The sequence below is a fragment of the Hemitrygon akajei genome, chromosome 3 (assembly GCF_048418815.1).
Source record: "Hemitrygon akajei chromosome 3, sHemAka1.3, whole genome shotgun sequence".
Classification (NCBI taxonomy): domain Eukaryota; kingdom Metazoa; phylum Chordata; class Chondrichthyes; order Myliobatiformes; family Dasyatidae; genus Hemitrygon; species Hemitrygon akajei.
This window is the reverse complement of record NC_133126.1, coordinates 173,009,426-173,034,815: the sequence shown is the minus strand read 5'-3', so window position 1 is coordinate 173,034,815 and position 25,390 is coordinate 173,009,426. Positions and strand designations below refer to the sequence as shown.

Sequence of the window (25,390 nt, the reverse complement as noted above, 5' to 3'; positions counted from 1 at the left end):
GTCAAACAAACGAGTTATTATTATGGAAAGGTCTGGAACACTGTATTTACTGAAGGTTTTCAGTTAAAAGTGAAATTCATTTCTACTGTCCCAAGATGCGGAAGGTTGTAAAAAATCATTTTATCTGTAATATTCTCTTGTATATATTTATTTTCTTGGAAGTAAATGTGTGACTAATATGCTCTAGCCTTTAGGTCCCATGGATTGGATAGTCATTTTAGTGATGTGCGATCTGCTCTTTAATTACCGCACACTTGCTTATCACCAAGCGGTCACCTTTTCTGCAATTCCTTGCGATGCAGTGGGAGCAGTGAATGCAGCTGACCTTGCAATTCAGCACCTCAATGACGTTCGACGAGAGGGATACAAGTACAGCCTGAATAAGATCATCAATGCCCAGGAAAAGCAGGTGAGTCGAAGAGTTGCTCAAGCTAGTAGATCAATAAATTTGTTGTGATGGACTTTTTTGCTGGGATACTTTTGTCTAGCCTATGTAAGGGCAGCATAGAAGCATATTTAGGTGCTGATTCATATAAAAGTGTAAGATGTTTTCAAAACCTTTGAACCATCATCTGCTACACGGATTGATTTTAAATGCATCATGCTGGAAGTGATGACAATACCTATACTGCAGCTTTTCAGAACCTTATGGAAATGCAGCTTGGAGTGGGGTTAGTGGTGTTTTGAAATTTATCATAAAAATCTTGCTCAGTCATGAGGAAGACTGAAAAGCGTTGTTTGGTCATTAACCAGGAGAAAAATAACACAAGGATCCTACCACAAAACCTGCATTTAGGACTTGCTTTACAACTTCACCTTAATGGAGGAACAATGTGTGAGGCTCTCGGGTGCTGCACTACATCATGCGTTGCAGCACCAACTGGTGACTCCTGTCCCTGCCACCACTTGTGTGCACCCTGTCAATCCTTAACCTGTACCACGGTACTGTAATCATTTCAGGCTGCAACAGATAACATGTGTCTGTCACTGTTGTGACTGAAATCATTTATTCTGAGAACCAGTTGAGGAGCAATGGGTCTGTGAAGCAGGTTTCTCATGAGTGCTGCCTGTCATCATATTGGGAACTCCACATAAAGATGCAGAGCCATATGTGACCAGAAATTGTTCCCACTCTCTGAATGTCCTGCTGAGATGAGGTGAGAGTCCCTGCATTTTCTTTTAATGACAAGGCCTGTCTTCCTGGTAATTTTAATATTGGCTTTATCATACTAACCTCAGTAGTTCTTCACAATATTCATTGGGAACGAGATGAGCATGCATGTAAGTAAACCGCAGGAAGACGTAAAAGTAATAAGGTAATTGTAGTGGGGAATTTTAACTCTTCCAGTATTCATTGGGATTACCTTAGTGCAAAGGGCTTAGACTGGACAGAATTTGTTAAGTGCAACCAAGATAGATTTTTAGAGACAATAGTTCAACCAGAGGCAGGACACTAATCAAACTCATGTTGGAAAGTAAACAGGGATCATGGAGGCAGTGTCCATAATTCTGTATGTTTCAAGGTAGTTATGGAAAGTGATAAGGTTAGTTCTCAGGTCTTGACTTGGGGGAAGACAAATTACACTAGCATAAAAAGAGGACATAGCAGAAGTAGACTGCGAATGTGCATAAAAATCCATTACTCTGTGACTTTCAACTAGGTGTTAGGCTGGCTGTTGAGAATGAATATTTTCCAGTGGCTCAAGGCTTCTGTTTGAAACTAAGGCCCAGGTGAAGTACAATATGAACCATGGCTCCATTGGAGATCTGATATAAGAAGCCATCATTCTATGAATCAGAAATTCAGTAGTTGGGCCTGGCCTGGAGGTATCCTGTTGTTTCCAGATTAATCAAGACCTTCTACATGATTGATGACTAGAACTTAGTTTCAGGTAGAGTGAAAGAAATAAACAAGAACGAGAATGTAAATCAACAGGGTGACGAGGTTTCCTGAAATGTACATGGTCATCAGTTCAGACCATTGCTGGAACCACTAAAGCATTGAAGACTTCAGATTAAGGAATTCCATTCTCCATGCAACAATTGTCCTTTTTAAAGCTGGAATAAGATCCTTAAATATACTAAAAACAAGACCGGTACCTCATCAAACATACAGGTTTGTGAGGAGTGTACACTGTCACAGACCTGGATTGCTGGCCTCTTCCATGTTGTAGAGTATTATTTATGTATGTTAAGACAGCAATTAAATTAATGTAAAAGATGTCAAAAAAGCCATAAAATGCTTCATCAGTTCTCCAGAATCATGACATCATTGTGTGGCAACAGTGTGGACGCAGTCTATTCTGCCTGTCCAGCTCATCCTGGCTTTCCTAAAGAGCAATCCTATTCATCCCACTTCCCCATCCTCTCCCCATAACCCTGCAAAATATTTCCTTGCAACTCCCTCTTAAGTGCAATTGTTCATACTGTCTCCATTACTCCATTACCACCCCTGACAATGCATTGTGCTTACAACTTGCTACTCAAAATAAAATGCTCAGTTTTGATTTTTTTGGCCCCCACTTTCATTCTAGACCCTTGTTTCTGAACTGTTCTAGCAATAAGAACAATCTCTCTTGATCTAACTTGTCTATATCTTTCAAGATATCCATCAGATCTTCTTGTGTCCTTTTCTGTTCTAAAGGGAATTTTAATACATCTCTTCTGCACCCTCTCCAGAACATTTACATCTTTCCTCAGAGTGGCTCCAGATCTGGACCCAAACTGCAGTTTGTGCTTCATAAAAGGTTCATAATGACTTTCTTGCTCTTGCACACAATGTGTCTGTTTATAAAAGTCCAAGATCTTGTATGTATTTTTAACCACTTTTTGAATCTAGTCTGCTACTTTTAACACATGATACACCAAGGCATCATGGATGTAAATAAATTCCAGGAAAACGGAAATATTAGTCACTCCTGCAGTGATTCTGGGAGATATTATCAGGTTCCTTACCCACTACTCCATTGTGGAAGCTATAACAAATGTTGAATTATCACTGTTCTGCATGGTTTGGATGTTTGACAAAAGAGGGTCAGCTGTGGGCTACACCGGTTTGCTCTGGCTCAATGCACTCATTTAATTTTCTTAACTGATTTTAGGATCAATATGAATTCATTTATTATTTGGTGTTTGAGGTCTTCGAAACCAGATGTCATGTCACGAATCCCAAACCATTGAAAAGCTGTGAAGTTGAATCGTTTCCCATGATGGTAAAGAGCTGATTAATTATATTCTCTTATCTCATTTTTTTCCAGAATATTAAAAGATCTCAGGTAATCATTCATTGGTTAAGAACTGTAGATATGAATGTAACCTAAACCAATAGGTCTGAAGAAAGATTATACATACCAGAATATTAATAATCTCTGTTCTTGCTATCTGACCTATTACACTTTCTGTTTTTGCAAAATTCAGGATTACAAATTTTGGGTTTTTTTAACCCTGCAAATACTAGAGTTTCTAAATAGAACATAGTTGTAAGAATTATTTGACTACCTGAGGTAGTGCAAGCGGTGGTTCACAATGTTTAGTCGATGTGGTATGGTTAGGTTTGTGCAGGTCACTTCAAAACCAGATAGTCTGCAGTAGGAAAGTCTGGTGGTGTAGGATTTTATGCTTCTCGGCCTCCTGCCTAATGGCAGCAGCGAGAGAGAGCTTGACCTGGATGCTGGAGATCATTGATGATAGATGCCGGCTTGTTGAAACAGCATCTCACATCAGTGCCTCCATTGGTGGGGAGGGTTGTTCCTGTGATGGACCTGGCTGTGAATGCCATGCCAGGCCATGAAGCAACCACTCAGTACAATTTCAATAGCACATTCTGTAGAAGTTTATTAGAGTTTCTTGAAATATTAAGCTTCTGACAAAGTACAGGTGGCACACTTTATTTTATTAGTGATTATATCTGCTGTATGTGCTGGGCCCAGGCCAGGTCATCTCAGAAGCTAATGCCCAGTGATTTGAACTCTCCCCACTTCTGACTCACCAATGAGAAGTGGCACGAGATGAAGGTTACTGGAATGGAGGCTTTAGTTCAAATGTTGGGACTATAGAGATGATACCCGATATACTGTAATATGGCTATTAGAAGTCTAATGCCCTTCCCTTGGACAACATCGGTGACATGGAGAGGGGAGACTTGCAGCTTGGGCAACTTCCGGTCTTCCATAAAAAAAAATCATTGCCCAGGCTTGTGCCCTGGAAACTTTCCAAGGCACAAATCTGTGGTCTATCGAGACTAACGGAGGCCTACTACTATTATAATTGAGGATTACCTTTATAATGGATATTAAATTAATATTAAATGGATGTTAAATACAATTGTTAAGCATATCTATACAGTTGTTATTAAAACCGAATTTACATCATTGTAGTTTGATGATCATTAGCAGATCAATTTGTCAAAACTACCACTAATCAACTATTATGTTTTCTATACTTTTGTTAGAAAACATTTGGCGAATGTAAAATCATCATTCGTATCTCAAAAGGCTTCCTGCATATGAAGGATTATCAGTGTTCTAAATACCCAGGTATAATGTTTAAAAATAGAATATGATACTTGTATTACATATGTGATAGGAGGTGACACTTGAGAGTTCATCCACAGATCAATAAACTAAATGGTCATCAGGTTTGAGTTTAGCCATTAAAAGTCGAACTTTGGGGCAGATCTTGCAATCTAGCGCAGGCTGATAGGAATGACTTCATATCCAACTGAAATGAAGTTGGTACATAAACTCATAGCACCAAACTGCTTTTAAAGGGTCTGCTAAACACCCGTTTGACTTGAGGTTGTAGATTGGAAAACTTTAATTCCCAATTAGCAAACAAAAATACTGAACACCCTGCTCCCACAAACCTCTCAGATTTACAATCTGATAACAGGAGCAGAGTCTTGGATCTTCTTTGGACATCCTTAACTGCTGTCAGGCCTTCTCTAGACATCCTTGAAAAATTATTTAATTGTTCAGCAATAAAACATATTGTATACATCTTAATGCAGATCCAGGCTAAGGCTGAATCACTCTGTCAGTAATCCGTCCTCTACTATGCATTGGAATACTTTAGTCAATTGGACTGATGAAATTCCTGATATCACAATTATCACCCCTCGGCCTCTACTTTCAAAGCCTTTGGGCCATAATTATGTTGTGGTACATCCTAAAAATTTCAAATCACTGGCAAGAAGGAGGCTGTGGCGTTTCTGCAGACAGCCAATACTTCTAAATTGTGTTGAATTTTGAACCTTATTCACCTTAGATTCAATACACAAGCAACTGCAGTTGCTAGAAGAACTCAGCAGGATGAAGAGCACCAGTACGGGCATATGGATTGTCAATGCTTTGTGCTGAAATCCTGCATCAGGTCTGACGGTGCAGAGGGAAGATAGCCAGTGTAAGAACTGAGAGGGAGAAGTGAAAAGGAGGCTGGAAAGAGATGGGGAGGGGGAATGGAACTAGATGAGAGGGGGTGATGGAGTCAGATGAGTGAGGGGGATACTAAAAGTGAATCTAAGAAGAAACTCTAGGTATATTGATGATGGGAAGCTGGAATCAGGTCAGGAGAGTGATGAATCTACATAACAAAGAGGGCAGGGATGGAAAAGACCTTTGTTCACCTTTATTTGCTCTCCTTTATTTAATTATTAAGATACAGCGAGGAATAGGCCCTTCTGACTTCCGAGTTGTGCTGACCAGCAACCCCCAATTTAACCCTAACCCAATCACAGGACAATTTACAATGACCAATTAACCTACCAACTGGTATGTCTTTGGACTGTGGGAGGAAACTGGAGCACTTGGAGAAAACACAAACAGTCACGGGGAGAACTAGAAGCTCCTTACAGACAGCGGCAGGAATTGAATCCGGGTTGCTGCTACTGTAAAGCGTTGTGGTCACCACTACGCCACCATGCTGTCCATCCATTAACATCCAACCAGAGCTTTACCTTCCATGCCTTTTTCTTTCTTAGTTCACCTTTTCTATCAACTCCCTCACCTGGTTCCATCAACCCATCATCCCTTCCTTATCTGGCTCCACCTTTAAAAAATTTATTTAGTGATACATCCGTGTTACAAGTGCTTCTGCCCCAATGAGCCCACACTGCCCAAATACACCCATATGACCAATCATCCTACTAACCCCTGTGTTTCTGGAATGTGGGAGAACACTGGAGCATCTGGAGGATGGTCTTTGGATCACAGGGAAAACGTAAAACTGCTAACAGAGAGTGGTGGAATTGAACACGGGCTGCTGGCGTTACGATAAGGCTTTGCTACTGTACCACCCCCCCCCCCCCCCCCCATCCCACTTGCTCCATCTCCCATTATTTCTTCTTTTCCTATACTTCTACCTATTGCCTACCAGCCTCTGTCTCAACACTGCCCCCTCTATCTGACACCACCTGCCCATCATCACCTTCCAACATCTATCTATCTCGCTCCTCCCTCTCGCCTTTTTGTACTGGCTATGTTTCCTCTACACTCAGTGCTGATGCAGGGTCTCAATCCGAATCATCACCCGTTCCTTTGCTCCGCAGCTGCTGCTCGACCTGCTAAGGTTTGCATTTTAATTTTTGCTCCACCAAACATTCTTCTGACAGTTCTTGGTGCTGATGCAACACTTCAATAAGGGAAATCTCAATTCGATATACTTATTTTTAAAACCTGTCTCTGTTCTGAACATGAGTAACACACACGAAGTGCTGGGGGAACTCAGCAGGTCAGGCAGCACCTATTGAGAGAAACACACATTCAATGCTTCGGACTGGGACCCTTCATCAGCACTGGAAATGAAGGCAGAAGGAGCAAGTGTAAGAAGTCAAGAGGAGGGGCAGGAGTAAAAGTTGGCAGGTGATTTGTGAAGCAAGGTGAGAAGGAATGTAGGTGGGTTGGAAGTGGGACAAACTAAGAAGTTGGGAGGTGATAGATAGAGGAGGTAACTGGCTGAAAGAGAAATCTGAAAGGAGAGGAGAGAGGATCATGGGAGAAAGGGAAGGAGGAGGGGCACCAGAGGGAGGTTAAAGGTAGGCATGGAGCAGAGAAGGGGTAAGAGGGGGGCCAGAATGGGGAATGGCAAACACAAAAGATTTAGTAAAATGACCTAACATACAGGATTATATGTTTAAAATAGATTAACCTCCTTCTGGTGCCTCTCCTCCTTCCCTTTCTCCCATGATCCAGTCTCCTCTCCTATCAGACTCCACCTTCTTCAGCCATTCTTTTTTGTTGTCAATTTTCTCTGTCCCATTTTATCTTACAATCTTCCATCTCAAAATGTGATATTTCCCATAATCGATGAAAGGTGTAAATCATTGATGAAGGGTCTCAGCCTGAAACATCGACTGCTGAACTGCTGAGTCCCTTCAGCATTTTCTGTGTGTTTTGCCGGATTTCCAGCGTCTGCAGAATCTCTTGTGTTCATTCTGAACATCTTTGACATCATGAAGAGTGTTTTGTGTCTCCTCAGCTTCAGCTGGAGATCCATGTCCAGGATGCTTCTACACATTTAAACCATTAGAGAGTGGAGACGTGGATCATGCTGTTAATATTGCTATTCAAAAATACAACAGTGAGAGCAAAGATATAAGCTACTTCTCTATTTATAATATCACAAAGATTTTAACAAAGGTAAGACTGTATTATCAAATTTTAAATTGGCATGCCCATTTTCATTTTGCAAAGGAACTAGAATTCTTTTAAAGGGCAATATATCTAATTGGTCCTTAATTCTCTTTAAATGCTATTGTGGCTTCAGTGCAACTTCAATTTTGTTTTAAATGATAGAAGTGCTTTTTGCAGTTCAGAGATAAGAAGTTCCCCAATATTTAGCCCAATAAAGCAGCTTAATTATCTTTTAAACAGGAAACAGGATCTTACTGACTTTACATAGAATGAATTCACAGAATTAGGCCATTCTCATTTTCTCTTAGGTGATGTTTCTAGTTATCAGACTGTTCTGTCTTATCTCTCTTACCTCTTTCTTTATCACATGTACTCATCTTATTTTTTGTTTTGTATCTACCAACTTTTGGTAGATGTAGCAAATTTAATATTTAGATCATTGCCTGAGTAAAACAAATCAGCCTATGTTTTTATTGTGTTTTGTGATCAGGTTTACATTTCAGTGTAATGCTGTGCTACTGAGTTTTCTTTTGCATTCTTTGTCAATGAATCCAATATTTCCACAAATATATCTTTCAGTTTACATTTCGGGAAAAGTATGACTGGAACTATACTGAAAATAACCACTTAAGCAGCATCAGCATTATTTGTGGACTGATTTTCGTAATCAGCATTGGACAAAAAGAGCGCAGTGCAATAATGAAAACTGCCGCAAAGCCATTTTGTGGTTCCAATCTTGCACCATTGTTTCAGGGATTTGAAGTGGATGGCTGAAGTCACATGTCATTTTCTCATGAATGCTCACAAATTGGGGCTCCCATGATGCCAACAGGATTCCAATGCAAATCTGAAGTATCAATTATTAGAATGTATGTAGACCATGTGGACTTCCCCTTGCCTTTGGTACAGAGCAACTTAACCAGTTTAATGAACAGTTGAAGGTTAGTCCACAAATCCTAGCAGAATAAGATTCTCTATGAGAATAAAGCTACAAGATTTCATGCTGTGTTCTGATTGGTAAGTATTCCTCCTGGCTGATAGAAATGTATGCTACGTTAAGCTGGCATCGATATCCTTGCCTCAAGTTACATTTGGGAGAAGCATGGGAAAGAAGGGAACGGGAAATGTAACTTAAAGAACATCTTCTTGTGCATTCCAGGCATCTAGCCAGATGACATTCGTGGAATTCATTATCCAAGAAACTAATTGCTTCAAAGATGATTTCATGGTAGTACTTTCAGCTTGTGTTCCAAAGTCCCATGAATTTGCAGTAAGTATTATTTGAAGGTCACTTTATACATAGAATCACATAAAAGTCACAACCCAGAAACTGGCTACTTGACATGATTAATATGTATGTATATTTATTTTCTGCATGTACCTTTTCTCTTTCTAACCATCCCATCTCAGCCTTACAATCAATCCTTTTCTCCCTTGTACTTAACTTCATTGTTTTAATGCATTTAAACCACATACCTCAGCTGCTTCCAGTTCATATTTCCATAGTAAAAATAACTCCTCTTATTTCTTCATTTGATTTATTTGCACTATTTTATAATTATACTCTGTAAGTTTTAGAAATATACACTTTACCTACAGTCTTTTCAAGCTCTCCAACTACAATGAGGATGATTATATCCAAAATGTCTGATGGAGACCAGCAAAATCTAACAAGAGTAGAGGTGAAATTGATGGCTTAAGAAATTGACAGGAGAAGCAGCAAAGTTGAAGGAGAAGTTGCCAGAATGTAGAGTGGCTAGATAGAAATGTACAAAACATCACAAGATGTACTTTGCCTCTTTTTCTCCAAGGAAAACTAACCTGGCCTCTCCAGTCTCTTTTCATAACTGAGACATTCCACCTATGCAAATTTCCCCAGTACCTCTCCAATTGAATGACACCCTTCCAATAATGTGTTGACCAGAAAGACTCACAATATTCCAGCCATCGTACCCAATATTATAAAGTTGTGTCCAGGCTTCCTTGTGTATATTTTATGACCTGGTTAATGTAGGTAAGCATCCCATGTGCCCTTTCACCACTCTGACCATTTATGATGCCAGCATCAAAGATCTATAGACTTAAAAAAAGGACCCTTTGTGCTCAATACTTTCTCAGACCTTACCCTTATTGGACCATCCACAAAACAAAAACATCATGACATACACTTATCAGGGTTAAATTCCATCTGCTAGGCCAGATCGACTGACCAGCTGATCAATATCATTCTGCAGGGTAAGTCTATCTTCTTCACTATCATCCAAAGGGTGTGTTAGTCTCTTGAAGGCAATGGAGAATTTCATCATTGATGTCTACCATCATAAACGTGGCTCCTGGGATATAGAAAGTTGTCTATGTTTTCCAGAATCTTGTTGAGAGCTTTCAGTTTGGAAGCAACGCAGAGAGGTTGGTAGAGTACATTTGTAATTCCATCCTTTTCTATGCTTTGGTGAATGAATGGTAGATGTCTTGGAGCTCAAGTAGAAATGTTGTCTACATATTGCAGTTTGACTACTTAGCCTTGTGAGGCTTTGCTCAGTGTAGACTAAACAGCTTCCCATTAATTCTGAAGATTAGCTTCATTCCCATATGAAGCTTACTGGACAAGTGGTGCATTACTACAGCAGGAAAGATTGTAAATATAGCCTTGTTTAATTAAAGATTAGTTTTATTTGTCAGATGTTCTTTAAAACATTAAAACATACAGTGAAATGTGGTATTTTGTGTCAAATCAAATTAGTGAGGATTGTGCTGGGGTCAGCCTACAAGTTTCTCCATGCTTCTGGTGTCAACATAGCATGGCTAAAAATTACTAAACCTAACAATAGATCATTGGAATGTGGGAAGAAACCCATGCAGTCATGGATCGAATGTGCAAACTCCTTATGGAGAGTGATGGGAATCAAATCATGATTCACAACTATCTTCACTCTGCAAGTGACCTGTTGGCTATTATTATGGCTTGCATGCTGTCTTGGAGTAAACATAAAATGAAGGCAAGTTTCTCTGGAGGGCTGTCCATAGTCACTCCACATGGAATGAGTCATAGGCATTAGTGAGGTCAAAGAAGGCCATGTGCTGTCTCCTGCATTTTTCCTGGTGTAGTCACATGGCAAAGAAACTCTAATATCAATAGTATCAGTGGAATCAACAGGAGCCTTACTTTCAAAGTTCAAAGCACAAAGTAAATTTATTATCCAAGTACACATATGTCACCACATATAACCCTGAGATTCATTTTCTTCTGGGTGTACTCAATAAATATAGAAATTATAGAATCATAACCATAATAGACTCAATGAAAGACCCCCAACTAGAGCGTTCAACCGGAGTGCAGAAGACAACAAACCATGCAAGTACAAAAACAAGAAATAATATTAATAATAAATAAATATCGAGGACATGAGAGGAAGAGTTGTTGAAAATGAATCAGTTACTTCTGGGAATATTTCACTAATGGGGCAAGTGAAGTTGAGTGACTATAGAACATAGAGGAGTACAGCACAGAACAGGTCATCGACCCACAATGTTGTACTGAACCAGCCAAAAAGCAAATCAAAAAGATCCAAACACTAATCCCTCCTACCTATACCATGACATTTTCAACCTCTCACTGCTACAGGCCAAAGTTCCCACTTGCTTCAAAAAAGCAACAATTATACCAGTGCCTAAGAAGAGTTGCCTGAATGACTATCACCTGGTAGCACTCACATCTACAGTGACAAAATGCTTTGCGAGGTTGGTCCTGACGAGACTGAACTCCTGCCTCAGCAAGGACCTGGACCCATTGCAATTGGCCTATCATCGCAATAGGTCAATGGCAGATGCAATCTCCATGGCTCTTCACATGGCTTTAGACCACCTGGACAACACAAACACCTATGTCAGGATGCTGTTCATTGACTATAGCTCAGCATTTAATACCATCATTCCCACAATCCTGATTGAGAACTTACAGAATATGGGCCTCTGAATCTCCCTCTGCAATTGGATCCGAACCAGAAGATAACAATCCGTGTGGATTGGTGATAATATCTCCTCCTGGCTGACGATCAACACCGGTGCACCTCAGGGGTGTGTGCTTAGCCCACTGCTCTATGCTCTCTATACCCATGACTGTGTGGCTAGGTATAGCTCAAATCCCATCTATAAATTTGCTGATGGTACAACCATTGTTGGTAGAATCTCAGATGGAGACGAGAAGGTGTACAGGAGCGAGATATACCAACTAGTGGAGTGGTGTGGCAGCAACAACTTTGCAATCAGCTTCAGTAAGACAAAAGAGCTAATTGTGGACTTCAGGAAGGGTAAGACAAAGGAACACATACCAATCCTCATAGAAGGATCAGAAGTATGGAGAGTAAGCAATTTCTAGTTCCTGGCTGATAAGATCTCTGTGGACCTAACCTGGTCCCAACATATTGATACAGTTATAAAGAAGGCAAGACAGTGACTATACTTCATTTGAAGTTTGAAGAGATTTGGTATGTCAACAAAAACACTCAAAAACTTCTACAGATGTACCGTGGAGAGCTTTCTGACAGGCTGCATCACTGTCTGGTATGGAGGGGCTACTGTACAGGACCAAAAAGAAGCTGCAGAAGGTTGTAAATCTAGTCAGCTCCATCTTGGCCACTAACCTACAAAGTACCCAGGACAACTTTAGGAGTGGTGTCTCAGAAAGGCAGTGTCCATTATTAAGGACCTCCAGCACCCAGGGCATGCCCTTTTCTCACTGTTACCATTAGGTAGGAGATACAGAAACCTGAAGGCACACACTCAGCGATTCAAGAACAGCTTCTTCCCCTCTGCCATCTAATTCCTAAATGAACATTGAACTCATGAACACTATCTCACTTTTTTAGCATAGATTATTTCTGTTTTTGCACGTTTTTAAAAATCTATTCACTATACATAAACTATAATCGATTGGTTTATTTATTTATTTTCTTCTATATTATGCATTGCATTGAACTACTACTGCTAAGTTAACAAGTTTCATGACACTTGCTGGTGATAATAAACTTAATTCTGATTCTGATAGTCTTCTATCCGCCTTACATCCATGTGCCTATCCAAATATCTCTTAAAAACCTCTAATGTATTTGCCTGCACCACCACACCAAGCATTCCAGGCATCCACAGATCTCTTACATCCCCCTTGAGCCTAGTTCCTCTCACCTTCAATGCATGCCCTCTGGTATTAGACAATTCAACCCTGGGAAACAGATTCTTTCTGTCCACTCTTTCAATGTCTCTCATAATCTTATAATCCTCTATCAGATTTCCCCTCAGCCTTTGATGCTCTGTAGAACACAACCCAAGTTTATCTAGCCTCTTGCGATATCACATGCCCTCTAAACTAGACAGCATCCTGGTATACCTCTTCTGCACCCTCTCCAAAGCCCCAGCATCCTTCCTATAGTGGGGTGACCAGAATTATACGCAATACTCCCGAAGTGCCCTAACCAGAGTTTTAAGAAGGTGCAACACAATCTCCTGATTTTGAACTCCGTGCCTTGACTAATGAAAGCAAGTGTTCTATAAGCCTTCTTAACCACGTGTTAACCTGTGTAGCCACTTAGATTGAGCTGTGAACTTGAATCCCGAGATCTGTCTACTTTACCACACTGTTAAGGATCTTGCATTTCTTCTACCCAGGTTCAACAGCTCACATTTATCTGGGTTAAACTCCATCTGCCATTTCTCAGCCCATATCTGCAACTGCATTCTGTATTCTTTGCCAGTCTTGTACACTATCCACAACTTCGCCAATCTTGGTATCATTTGCAAAATCCACCCATCTACATTTTCATCCAGATCATATATATACCTTTCAAACAGCAGTGGTTCTAGCACAGATCGCTGCAAAACTCCGCTAATTCCAGGTCTCCAGCTCAAATAAGTTTCTTGAGCCACTACCCTCTGTCTTCTGTGTGCAAGCCAATTCTGAATCCAAACAGTCATTTCACCGCATTTTAACCTCTGGATTAGCCTCCCATGAGGGACTTTGTCAAACAGCTTATGAAAGTCCATGTAGACAGCATTTACTGTCCTACCCGCATCAATCTCTCTCATCACCTTGTCAAGAAACTTGGTCTTTGATTTACAAATACAATTTTTCTCATCATAGTTATTTTATCTGGAATAACCACAACATAACTTATAAGAATAAACCTTTGTTTTATAAAGGTTGGTTTGATAATAATATTTTGTTAGTTAAACAGTTACTTAATTCAAGCAGTACTTTACTGAGTTATACTGAGTTTTTAATCCACCTTTGAATTTCCTGTGACTCCAAAAGAATTTGCTGTTGTTATGGAGCCAATTCCCTCTGGTGTAATTATGTTGTTTAGAAATACATCATATTCAGTAGTTGAATTACCCAGCTTGGATCCATCCAGTACAGCTGTAAGGAAGATTTGTTTTCCTCCGTCTTTTAAAAAAAATAATAGAGGTATTAGAAGTTTGTTTCAAAAAGACATTACTTCTATTCCTACGGCTGTTAGTTATTGGAATAGTTGCTTGGGGAATTTGAGGTGGATGAGTATTTGGGGCTTATTTAATAAATTTTTATTGAGGAATAAAATTAAAGAAATTTCATTTAAAATTATACATAGATATTATCCAACCAATGTTTATTTGACAAGGTTTAATTCTGATATTGAAACTAACTGTTCTTTTTGTGGTTTATATCCAGAGGATTTATTTCATCTGTTTTGGGATTTATATTTTGTCAATTTATAGATCAATATATTAAAGTGGATTTTACTTTTTGTTTTGAAAATGTTTTATCTGGGTTTACTAATAATACCAAATCTCATTGGGATCATTTTTTTAATCATAAATCTTTTGTTAATTTACAGCAAATTTTATATCCATTAATGAAAATACAGCAATAAGAAACCTTCATTTATACTTTTCGTGTCAGACTTCAAACTATACATTACTACTCTGAAAACTTCCCATAACCAAAAAACTGTAAAGTCTGTACAAATTTGTCAATGTTTCGGGTTATTTCTCTAAATGTTTTTGTTTTGTGACTCCTTTTAGATATAGTTCCTTCCATACAACAGTATTTAGAGTGGATTTTCTTTTTTATTTGTGTATTTAAAGTTAATAGTTATATATTTGTTGTTGCTTATGTGTGGTTCCCTGGCTTTGTTAGAGTATGTTCAATGTTTTTGTTTTTGTTTGTGTCCAATAAAAATTAAAGGAAAAAACACCTTGTCAAGAAACTCAAGGCAAAACTTGCTAAGGTAAGACTTGCCACGCACAAGGACATGCTGGCTCTCCCTAATTAGGCCATGGGTTTCCAAATGCTCATATATCCCATCCCTAAGAATTTTTCCCAGCAATTTCTCTACAACTGACGTAAGTCTCACTGATCTATAACTCCCAGGATTTTTCCTTATTCCCTTCTTAAGCCGTTTTCCAGTTCTGTGGGACCTTGCCTATGGCTAGAGAGGACACAAAGGTTCTTGTCAAGTGCCTAGAAATCTCATCTCTTGCATCCTTCAATAACCTGGAGTAAACCCCATCAGGCCTGGGGACAACCACCTTAAGAGGCCCAACACTTCCTCCTTTTGACCTCTAGGCACCATAATATATTTATCCACCCACCTCTGAACTCCTGGTCCTCCATATCCTTTTCCTTAGTAAATACTGAAGCAGAGTACAGTACCTCACTCACATTCTCTGCATCCCTCTTTATTGTTGAGTGCTGCCATCCTGTCCCTAATTATCCTTTTACTCAATATATGTATAGAATGCCTTGGGATTCTCTTTAATCCTACTTGACAAGGACTCTCATGGCCCCTCCCGACTTACCTTATTCCCTTCTTTAGTTCTTTTCTGGCTTCTTTATAATCCTTATGTGCTCTGTTTGATCCTAACTTCTGAAGCAGTACCTACTTTTCCTTTTGCTTCTTGACTAAATTCATCACCTCTCTGGACATCAAAGGTTCTCTTATCTTTCCATCCCCATCCTTCCTTCTAACAGGATCAGACCTTTCCTGTATTCTGTGCAATTGATCTTCCAGCACCCACCACATGTCTGATGTGGACTTGCCAGAGAAAAGGTGTTCCCAATTAATGCTTCTTAGTTCTTGCCTAATGCCCTCGTAATTTGCCCTACTCCACTTTAAAACTCTCCCACAAGGACCATAACTATCCTTATTTATAGCTATCCTGAAAGATAAAAAATTGTGGTCACTGTCCCTTAACTGCTAATCAACTGAAAGATCAGTCACCTGGCCAGGCTCATTACCCAGCACTAGATCCAGTTGGACTGTCCACATATTAATTTAAGAAACCTTCCTGGATACACTTCACAAACTCTGCCCCATCTAAACCCTTTACACTAAGATGGTCTCATTTTATGTTAGGGAAGTTCAAATCCCCCATGACAACTACTCTATTATTTTTACACATTTCCTTAATCTGATTACACATCTGTTCCTCAATGTCCCGGTAACTACTAGGAGTTGTGTAGTACAATCCCATCCGTGTGATTGCACCCTTCCTATTCCTGAGTTTCACCCAAGTGCACTCAGTGTCTGACCCCTCCATTATGTCTCCTCTGAGTGCAGCTGTGATATTGTCCCTCATTCTTAATGAAATGGCACCTCCTCATTTACCACCTCCTTTATCTCCTCTAAAACCTCAAAAACCTGATACATTAATCACTCATTCCTGCCCCTCTCTCAACTAGGTTTCAGTGACAGCTACAAATTCACTGTTCCATTACTGATCTATGCTCTAAGTTCATCACCCATACCCATGATAATCCGAGCATTAACATATATACACTTCCAACAATCCGACCCACCGACCCATCATACCTGTTACTTTGATTTTGCCTTTTAATACTTCTACCTTCCGGTCTGATCCTTCCTTTACTGACCTGGGGCTCTGGTTCCAAGCCCCCTGCACGGCTACTGTAAACTCTCCCAAGTGGAATCAGCAACCCTCCCAGCCAGGATATTGCTTCCCTTCCAGTTTAGATGCAAACCCTCCCTCTTGTACAGGTCACCTCTCTCCCAGAAAAGGTTCCAATCAGCCAGGAATCTGAAACCCTGTCCCTGCCCCTTCTCTGCAGCCACTCGTTCATCTGTGCCGTCATCCCATTCCTACCGGCATTAGCCTGTGGCACTGGGAGTAATCCAGAGATTACCACCTTGAGGGTCCTTCCCTTCAGCCTTTTTCCTAACTGTTTATACTCACTGCGTTGGATCTCTTCCCCTTTTCTGCCTATGTCGGTGGTGCCAACGTGCACCGTGACCTCTGACTGTCCCATTTCCCCCTCGAGAATATTCTACAACAGCTCCAATTTTTCATGGACCCTAGCACCCAGGAGGCCATGCACCATTCTGGTGTCTCTTTTGCGGCCACAGAATCTCCTTGCTATCCCCCTACCCACTGAGTCCCCTACAACAACTGCACTGCCTGACTTTATCCTCCCCTCTTGAGGCTCAGAGCCGGCCACAGTGCCACCAGCCTGGCAGCTGCTGTCGTGATCTGATGGGCCACCCCCCCACCTCCCCCCGTAGTATCCAAAGGGGGAAAACTTGTTGCTGATGGGAATGGCCACAGGTAAACCCTACACTGACTTATTAATTCTGTTGCCTCTCCTGATAGTCACTCATCTAATGCCTGAAGTCTGTACTCTGGGTGTGATCACCTCTTCAAAGAGTCCCATTTATAAGTCTTCGGCTTCCTGAATGGTCCTGAGTATATCGAACTCCAGCTCCAGCTCATTGACCGGTCGGGCGGGTGCTGAAGTTGGGTGCACTTCCCTCAGGTGTAGTCACTAGGGAAACTTCCAGATATTCCGAATTCTCCACATCTGACAGGAGGGGCATTCCATCCTGACTACTCTACACCAAAAAAGAAAAGGGCTATCCTCTTCTTAACTGTGTCTTTGCCTGTTGCACTCTATCACTGACACACTCTGACACTGGCCGCTCCGGAGAGCCTATCCTCTTTTTATTTCCAATTGAAGGGTATCCACTTTGGTTCAAGAGCCTGAAGACTTAGGGGTAGTAACTGTTCTTGAACCTGGTGGTGTGAGTACTGAAGCTCTTGTACCTTCTTCCTGCTGGGCGGAGTGAGAAGAGAGCATGTCCTGGGTGGTGGTGGGTCCTTGATGATGGACCCTGCTTTCCTGCAAGTGTTGCATGTAGATGTTCTCAGTGGTGGGGAGGGCTTTATCTGTGATGTACTGAGCCATGGCCACTACTTCTTGATTTTTCGTTTGAGGTCTTTGGTGTTTCCATACCAGGGTGTGATGCAGCCAGTCGCTATACTCTGAATATCATGCTGAACGCTCCTGCTACTGGTTTCTTACCAGCAGAGGGAGCACTTGATCATTAAATAGCATATTTCACCACTGACATTCTCAGCAATAGAAAAGCAATAATACCCGCAATTGCTAGAATCAGGGAAGAAACACAGAACTAAATGCATTTAAATCCGTAAGCAGAAGACAGGATGTGATCAGTGATGAACAAGTGGTACAAAGATCATTGCAGAAGAAGCTGGAGACTCCTGGATTTTATGCAGAAGCTTTTAAGAATTAGCAGGATTCCTTTTTACGAAAGGTGATGAATGAGGTGAAAGACAGGTAAAAACAGCAGAGGTGAAAAACAGGTAATGAATGAGAGTTCAGATTTACTCCCAAAGTGTAAATGTGAATCTCGAGCATTGTACTTCATTATCCTTCGGTACAGTGTGTGGCTATTGGGCCTACGCATTGAATTCCAAGCAATCTAAGCTTAATTACATCTGTTACTTTCTGGGCAGAGACTTCCATTCACCATCTACAGTTTTTTGCCACTCTAAGATGGTCATAGCATCACAGAATCCCTTTCATTTTATAATCCTGATCAAGTTTTTAGGTGGTCTTCCGCTGGTCTCTCAAATTTAAGCAATCTCCCTCAAAAGAAAATTGGCAAGTCGGCACTTTTGAACTAAGCTGCTAGACTAGAATTCAATACCTAAAACAGTAAGGGATGCAGACTCATTTGACACTTTTGTACGCCAGCTCAAAACCTATTTATTTAACTTTGCTTTCAATTAACACCTTTTTATCTTATATTGTGATTTTTGCACTTTATCCCATTGAAAAGCATTTTGATCTACATTGCCTGTATGAAAAGTGCCCTATAAATGAGTAATTATTATTACTGTTATAAATGTCTTTGATTTCTAATATCTTTTTAAAGACCATAGATAACCTGCACTTTACACTTAGGTCATAAGACCATAAGACATAGGAGCAGAATTAGGCCATTTGGCCCATCAAGCCTGCTGTGGCATTCCATCCTCTGAACCCCATTCTCCTCCCTTTTCCCTGTAACCTTTGATATTTTTACTAATCCAGAACTTAAAAGCTGCCACTTTAAATATACCCAATGACTTGGCCTCCATAGCTATCTGTGGCAATGAACTCTACAAAGACAACAACCTCTGATTAACGAAATTCCTTCTCTGTTCTAAAGGGACATCCTTCTATTCTGAAGCTGTGTTCTCCGGTCCTACAGTTTCCCATTACTGGAAATATCCTCTCCACATCCACTCTATCTAGGCCTTTCAATCTTTGATGGGTTTCAATGAGATCCCCCTTCATTCTAAGCTTCCCGCTAATTTTAGTTATATTTTATGTCCTCTCTTTTTGATTTTATGCTCTCTTTGACTTCTCTTGTTAGGTATACTTGCCTCTTCCTCACTTTATAATTCTCTTTCTTTGGCATGAGCTGACCCCGCACCTTCTGAATTACTCTCCAAAACTCCAGCTATTACTGATCTGCTGTAATCCCTGGTAGTGATCCCTTCCAACTAACTTTGACCAGCTCCTTTCTCATGCCTCCATAAGTCCCTTTACTCTATTGTAATACAGATACGTCTGATTTTTAGCTTCTCCCTCCCAATTGTCGGATGAATCCTGTCATATTATGATCACTGTCTCCTAAGGGTTTCTTCACGTTAAGCTCTCTAATCAATACCAGTCAATTGTCTATTCCCTAGTGGGCTCGACCACAAGCTGCTCTAAAAAGCTACCTCACAGGCATTCTACCAATTCCTTCTCTTGGGGTCCAGCACCAACCTGATTTTCCCAATTTACATCCATATTAAAATCCCTTATAGCATCATTACATTGCCTCTTTGCATGCCTTTTCTATATCCCATTGTAATTTGTACTTCACGATCAGGAGCCAGCATCTTTTTACCCTTGTGGTTTCCTAACTCTACTCACAATGATTCTACATCTTTTGATCCAATGTGAACTCTTTCTGATTTCATTTTTTACCAGCAGAACCACCCTGCCCCCTCTGCTCATCTGACAGTCCTTTCAATGTGATGTGTATCCTTGGAGCTTTAGAAAAAGAGATATTACCATTTTTGTCGGGATATTTTGATAGCTTAAGCATAATATTGAGTGTGAGGTGTGCTGAAACACATATACAGATACAGTATATTTCATTGAACACCGAACAATCAAGCAGATTGTGCAATAATGGATAGAGTTAGGCAGGCAGAGTACGTTAAACTCAGTATCAGCAGGACAAATATATGCTTATAAACAGGTTCCATTAAGATTATCATTTTAATGGTGTGATGTTTTCCAGTTTAGAATTTTCAATTTACATTTTACAGCAATAAATCAGTTTAATTTTGATCATCTTGTAAATTTACATTATTGTAAAACTTTCTTTAAAACATTTTTCCCTTTCTTCTTGCCAGTATTTCAGCCTTCTCTTTCATGACTGAGAGGGAAGGCTGGTTTAGAAATTCAAAAACTCTGATATTGTTGCTGTTTGAGTGTCTGTAGCAGATATATGAAGTGAAACAAGGTGGCATCTCATCAAAAGGTATTTTTCCTCTCTCCACACAGTACATATGACCTCATTTAATTTGCTGCTTCTTTGTAACAGGATCATTCAGAGTTGACACTTAAAATTACCAATATGCAGTAAATGTTGTGTCATTTTGATGTACACTGAATCCAGTACAATGGGTAGGGCAAAATATTTTTAGTCCTTAATTATGTTTATTTGCAAATCATGTCATACCTTTTCTTGCTCTGCAGCATCTGGGTTACTGCACCGTGTCTTTCAAATCAGTGGCTCCAGTCCCTGATGTGTCTGAAGTGAGATGTGACATTTATGCAACAAAGGTAGCTGCACTGAACATTATTTTAAATAAATTACAAGAGCAGCTGTCTTTCGTGACTTTATCTGCAGCTTGCTATTCATTCCCTCACTACTTTAAAAGTTTAGTCTCTTGGCATTTCATGACTTTCTTTTCATTCCTCTTACTTCATTTAATGAAATTGTCAGTCTTGCCCCTCAGTCTTACCATATGACGAATATTCCCTTGACCTCATTTATCCCTCACACCACCTCCTTTGCAAAATAATATTACCATTAAAGAGAATCGGCTGTTTCTCTTTACATGGATGCTAAGTATTAGCAATATTTTCTAATTCTAATTTATTACTTTCGTGACTGACTGACTTGTATTTCTGTCCTTTCCTGTCCCATAATTGTTAAAATATGATTCGTTGGTTTGCAAGAACAGTCCAGTTTTATGAAAAGATAACCTTACATTTCTCTTGTAATACTGTAAATTGATCCCTGTGCCCAGTTTCCAGGTTGAAACTAGAATGAAAACAATTCAGGGAACAATTTTCAAAGTCTAACGGATAGTTATGAGTTGGTCAAGTAAAAAAAAACTACCCTTATCAGAATTAGGAATGATGGTCTTTGCATTTTTATATTGAGAAACTAACTTTCATATAATATTAGGCAACAATCAATGCAGAGGGTATCCCATGTGCATCTCGGAAAATCTTTCAGAACTTCCTCTGACATTATAGCCCTTGCAATCATTTTGAGGTCAATCTTCCCTCCTCTGATGAGGCAAACTGCTTGGCATTTGACCTCTGGCTTGTGAAGGCCTGACTGCTAACAGCTTGCTTGTAAAATGGAACCAAGAACCAGACTGGGGCTTCTCAATTGGAATACGTATTGGCTAAAAACAAACTGACTAAATATTGCAGTTGGTTGTGTGCTTTATGGTGCACAGACAGTAGTTTTGAAAATAAAAATAGATTTTCATTTGTATAGTACCTGTTATGATCCAGTCAAGTTGCCCCAAAATGATTCATGGCTATTTAATACTTCTGAAATAAGGTCACTGTTGTAAGGAGGAAATTTAGGTAAACATTTCTTTTTCAGAGGTTCCTAGAAGTTTTCTTTTTCTTTCAGAACTTTACACCATTGTCTACAACCAATATATTACTTTATTTCCAAAGAATAGGCCAACCCTTGCCAAATCAAAGGTGCCTACCTCTTGGGCCTTGGAAGTGACAGATAGGCTCTTACTTGAATAGCTATTGGTTTATCAGTTTTGCAAAACGATCAATGGGATGGGATGAGTATTCTTTGTAGAGTTTTAAAGACAATTTTAATGATCTGAATGGGTGGAAATTATGGGTAAATTATTATTAAAATGAAATACCGGGTGGAATTTGAACAGATAGACATACTGTCTCTCATCATCTGTGTGTTCACATCCTTGAATTCCCTAATGGCATAACTCTGTACCTTCACCTGAAGGAGTTCAGCAGTTCAAGAAGCAGGAAATATAACCTAAAAATGACAGGTAACTTTATTGTTACATGTTGAAAACATATCTTCCAAAATGACTGGTTAATACTAAACAGACACAAAATGGTGGAGGAACCCAGCAGGTCAGGCCACATCTAAGAAGAGGAATAAAGAGACAACATTTTGGACTGAGACCCTCCATCACCGAAACATTGACTCTTTACTTCTCTCCATAGGTTTTCCCTGTCATGCTGAGTTCCTCCAGTACTTTGTATGTATTACTCTGGGATTTGCATCATCTGCAGAATCTCTTGTGTTAATGGCTAATGTTGAAATGCATGTTAATATTACTGCAGGGTGTAACAGTCGAGGGATTAAGTGGGCAAAAGGAGACACTTGAGGACAACGATGAAGTTGAAAAACAGATATTCACACCCAAATACAAGAGATCGATTTTTAGATCCAAACATCAGAGGATGAAGCAATCAAGGATGAGGAAACAGTCCAGGAGGAAAGAGTCATCTTCTTCAGAATCGTCAGAGGAACAACATTTGCACAGTCATCATGAACCCTTCAAACAGCCAAATACTCGTTATCCCAATTTTCCAAATCTCTCCTCACACGCACTCACCTGTCCTGGTCAACCCAGATATATACTTATAAAAAGCTGAATAAGTAAAGGAAGAGAGTAAGTCAAGCTCACTTCTCCATTCTCTGCAGCTTCATGGAGCAGAAGCTCTTTCTTTTTGATTTGGATGCAAGCTTCATATGATTTTCAGTCCAGTAGGAAAATTAGTTCCTCCCCATTTTTTTCAAATGTGAGCATGTTAATTTGTGCATTTAATTTTGTCTATTTTCAGAAATCTATTATACCAAATAACCTGAACTTCATTTTTGTAAATATCTTTTTGACTACAAATTTTGTGGCAAGCATTGGCTGTTTGTATATATGAGCATCTTTTCCCAAAGGATTGCTTGAAATAAAATATGATGTACTAGATCCATTCCTTCTTAGTTTCATTTATGCTATTCCACTTTCAATTATTCAAGACAGGTTATCTGTAATTAACACGTCTTCACTACCCCCTCTCAGCCAGCACCAACACCTCTTGTGTCATTCAGTCTCCCTTGGTCTCCACCCAAATTTAGATATTCATTTTATTTTCTGTGCTCTTCTCTGCAATTTAAAACATATTTGTTTACTAGCATTGCCCACCTCTTTAGGAGTTTAAAAGAAAACTCTGAAATACTTACTGAGAACAAAATTAGCAAAAGTTAAGGGAAAATGACAAGTCACCGCCATTATTACATGTTGAAAATGAATCTTCCAAAGTGACTGGCAACTATTAAACCAATAGTTCGCAACCTGGGGTCCACAGACCCCTTGGTTAATGGTAGGTGTCCATGGCATAAAAAGTAAGATTGGGAACCCCCATATTAAAGTGACAGAGATGTTTTGTAATGTAACTGTTCGGGGATTAAATGGACAAGAGGAGCTACTTGTGGACAACTATCAAGATGAAGGTATTTGGTAATTGTATTATTATTATTGTCACATGTACTGAGATGCAGTGAAATGTTTTGTTCTGAAAGCTATACAGGCAGATCATTCCAAACATAAATACAATGAGATAGTACAAAATAAAAAATTACAGAATTCAGAATATAGTATTTCAGTTTCACTGTATTGTAGAAAGTGCAGTGCAGGCAGACAAATAAAATGCAATGACCATGACAAGGTAGATTGAGAGATCAAGAGTTCCTCTTTATTGTACAAGAGATCTGTTCAAGAATCTTATCATTGAAGTATTAAATCTCTTGACCCACGTGATAAACATTCGCAAGTGAGAGAAGAGAATGACCAAGTGGGAGGAGTCCTTGATTAACTTGTTTGCTTTCTCCAGGCGGCACAAAGTGTAGACAGATACAGCAGGAGGGGAGGGTGGCTTTCTTATTATAGACTGGGCTGTGTTCACAACAGTCTGCAACTTTTTGCAGTCCTGGGCATAGCAGTTGACATGCCAAGATGTGATGCTTTCTTTGTAAATGTTGGTGAGGGTCATTGGAGAATGCCAAATTTGCTTACCTGACAGATATCAGAGAATCAAAGGGTGGTTACAGGGCAGAGTTGGATAACTGGACCATAATGTTCAAACTGGTTCTGATATAAAATCAATCTGACTAGTTCCTCTTCCTCTTTTTCACCCCGTAATCCAAATTATTAATATGTTGAGAAAGGTAGAGACCTGGGGAATACCATTATATAATTCACTCTAATCTAAAAAAACTCCTCTCACTTCTAATCTCTAGTTCTGTCACTTAATTTTCTATCTAGATCTCTATTGGACATTGAGGTCAGACTCACTCTCTTTTGACCTCTTGTCAGCCCCACCTCTTTCGTTAAATATTTCTTCTATTCACATGCCAATAGAATATTTTTGGATTCCTTTTGTGCTTGGCATTCATCATTTCTCACGCCTTCACTTTACTTTTTTTTTGTTCCAGTTTTACTTCCTTTCTGACCTTTCTTTGACCAGACTAATCCTCTCTTACCAACAATCAGGCAGTTATCTTTTTAATGTTAACAATCCTTTTGGTCATCCACTTAGCTCTGAGTTCAGTTTACCTACTCTACACTGAAATGTAACTTGGCGATAGCTGTTGTATCTCCTTTAAAGGCCTTTGATCATTCATCTTCCTGGTAAGACATAATAACCAGTTTGCATGGGCTAGATCTGTTTCTATCTCTGAAATAGGTCCATCAATATTTCTTCAGAACTTTTCTAAACTTTATGATGTTATTGTTGTTTCTGATATTACACTTTCTCCACTCATCCTGGCTTGGGACCTGGTCCGGTAATGCTGTCTTCCTCATTAGCCTTGAAACAAACCCATTCAAAAATGTTTTGCTGAACACCAGAGAGAGTTCCCCCCCCTACCCCCCCATTCTTTGGCCTTTGGGTTATTGTTATTGCAGTTTTTGTTTGTACTGTTGAAATTCCTTCTTATCTCTGTAAAGTTTTCAGAAGTGATTTTCCACCATTGAAATTTGCTGACTATACTTAATCAGATTTGGACTTTGCATGTTGCGCGATAAACTGATTCCAACATGAATCCCGTAAGTGACGTTGGGCCTATTATCACTGCATT

At 39.7% G+C, this 25,390-nt stretch overlaps 1 protein-coding gene across 2 annotated transcripts; it reads left to right on the top strand.

Moving 5' to 3' along the window:
• On the top strand, nucleotides 1-23,183 carry LOC140724384 (alpha-2-HS-glycoprotein-like). 2 transcript variants are annotated; one of them, XM_073038834.1, is made up of 8 exons: nucleotides 1-104; nucleotides 188-409; nucleotides 3,102-3,212; nucleotides 4,451-4,535; nucleotides 7,474-7,634; nucleotides 8,788-8,898; nucleotides 20,719-20,805; nucleotides 22,597-23,183. In XM_073038834.1, exons 1-8 carry the CDS (start codon nucleotides 96-98, stop codon nucleotides 22,909-22,911), a joined length of 1,101 nt encoding a protein of 366 aa, XP_072894935.1. In that variant the 5' UTR covers nucleotides 1-95; the 3' UTR covers nucleotides 22,912-23,183. The 2 variants fall into 2 exon arrangements, with proteins under 2 accessions (XP_072894935.1, XP_072894939.1); XM_073038838.1 differs by having other exon boundaries at nucleotides 26-104; nucleotides 195-409.
• The last annotated feature ends 2,207 nt before the right edge of the window (nucleotides 23,184-25,390 follow it).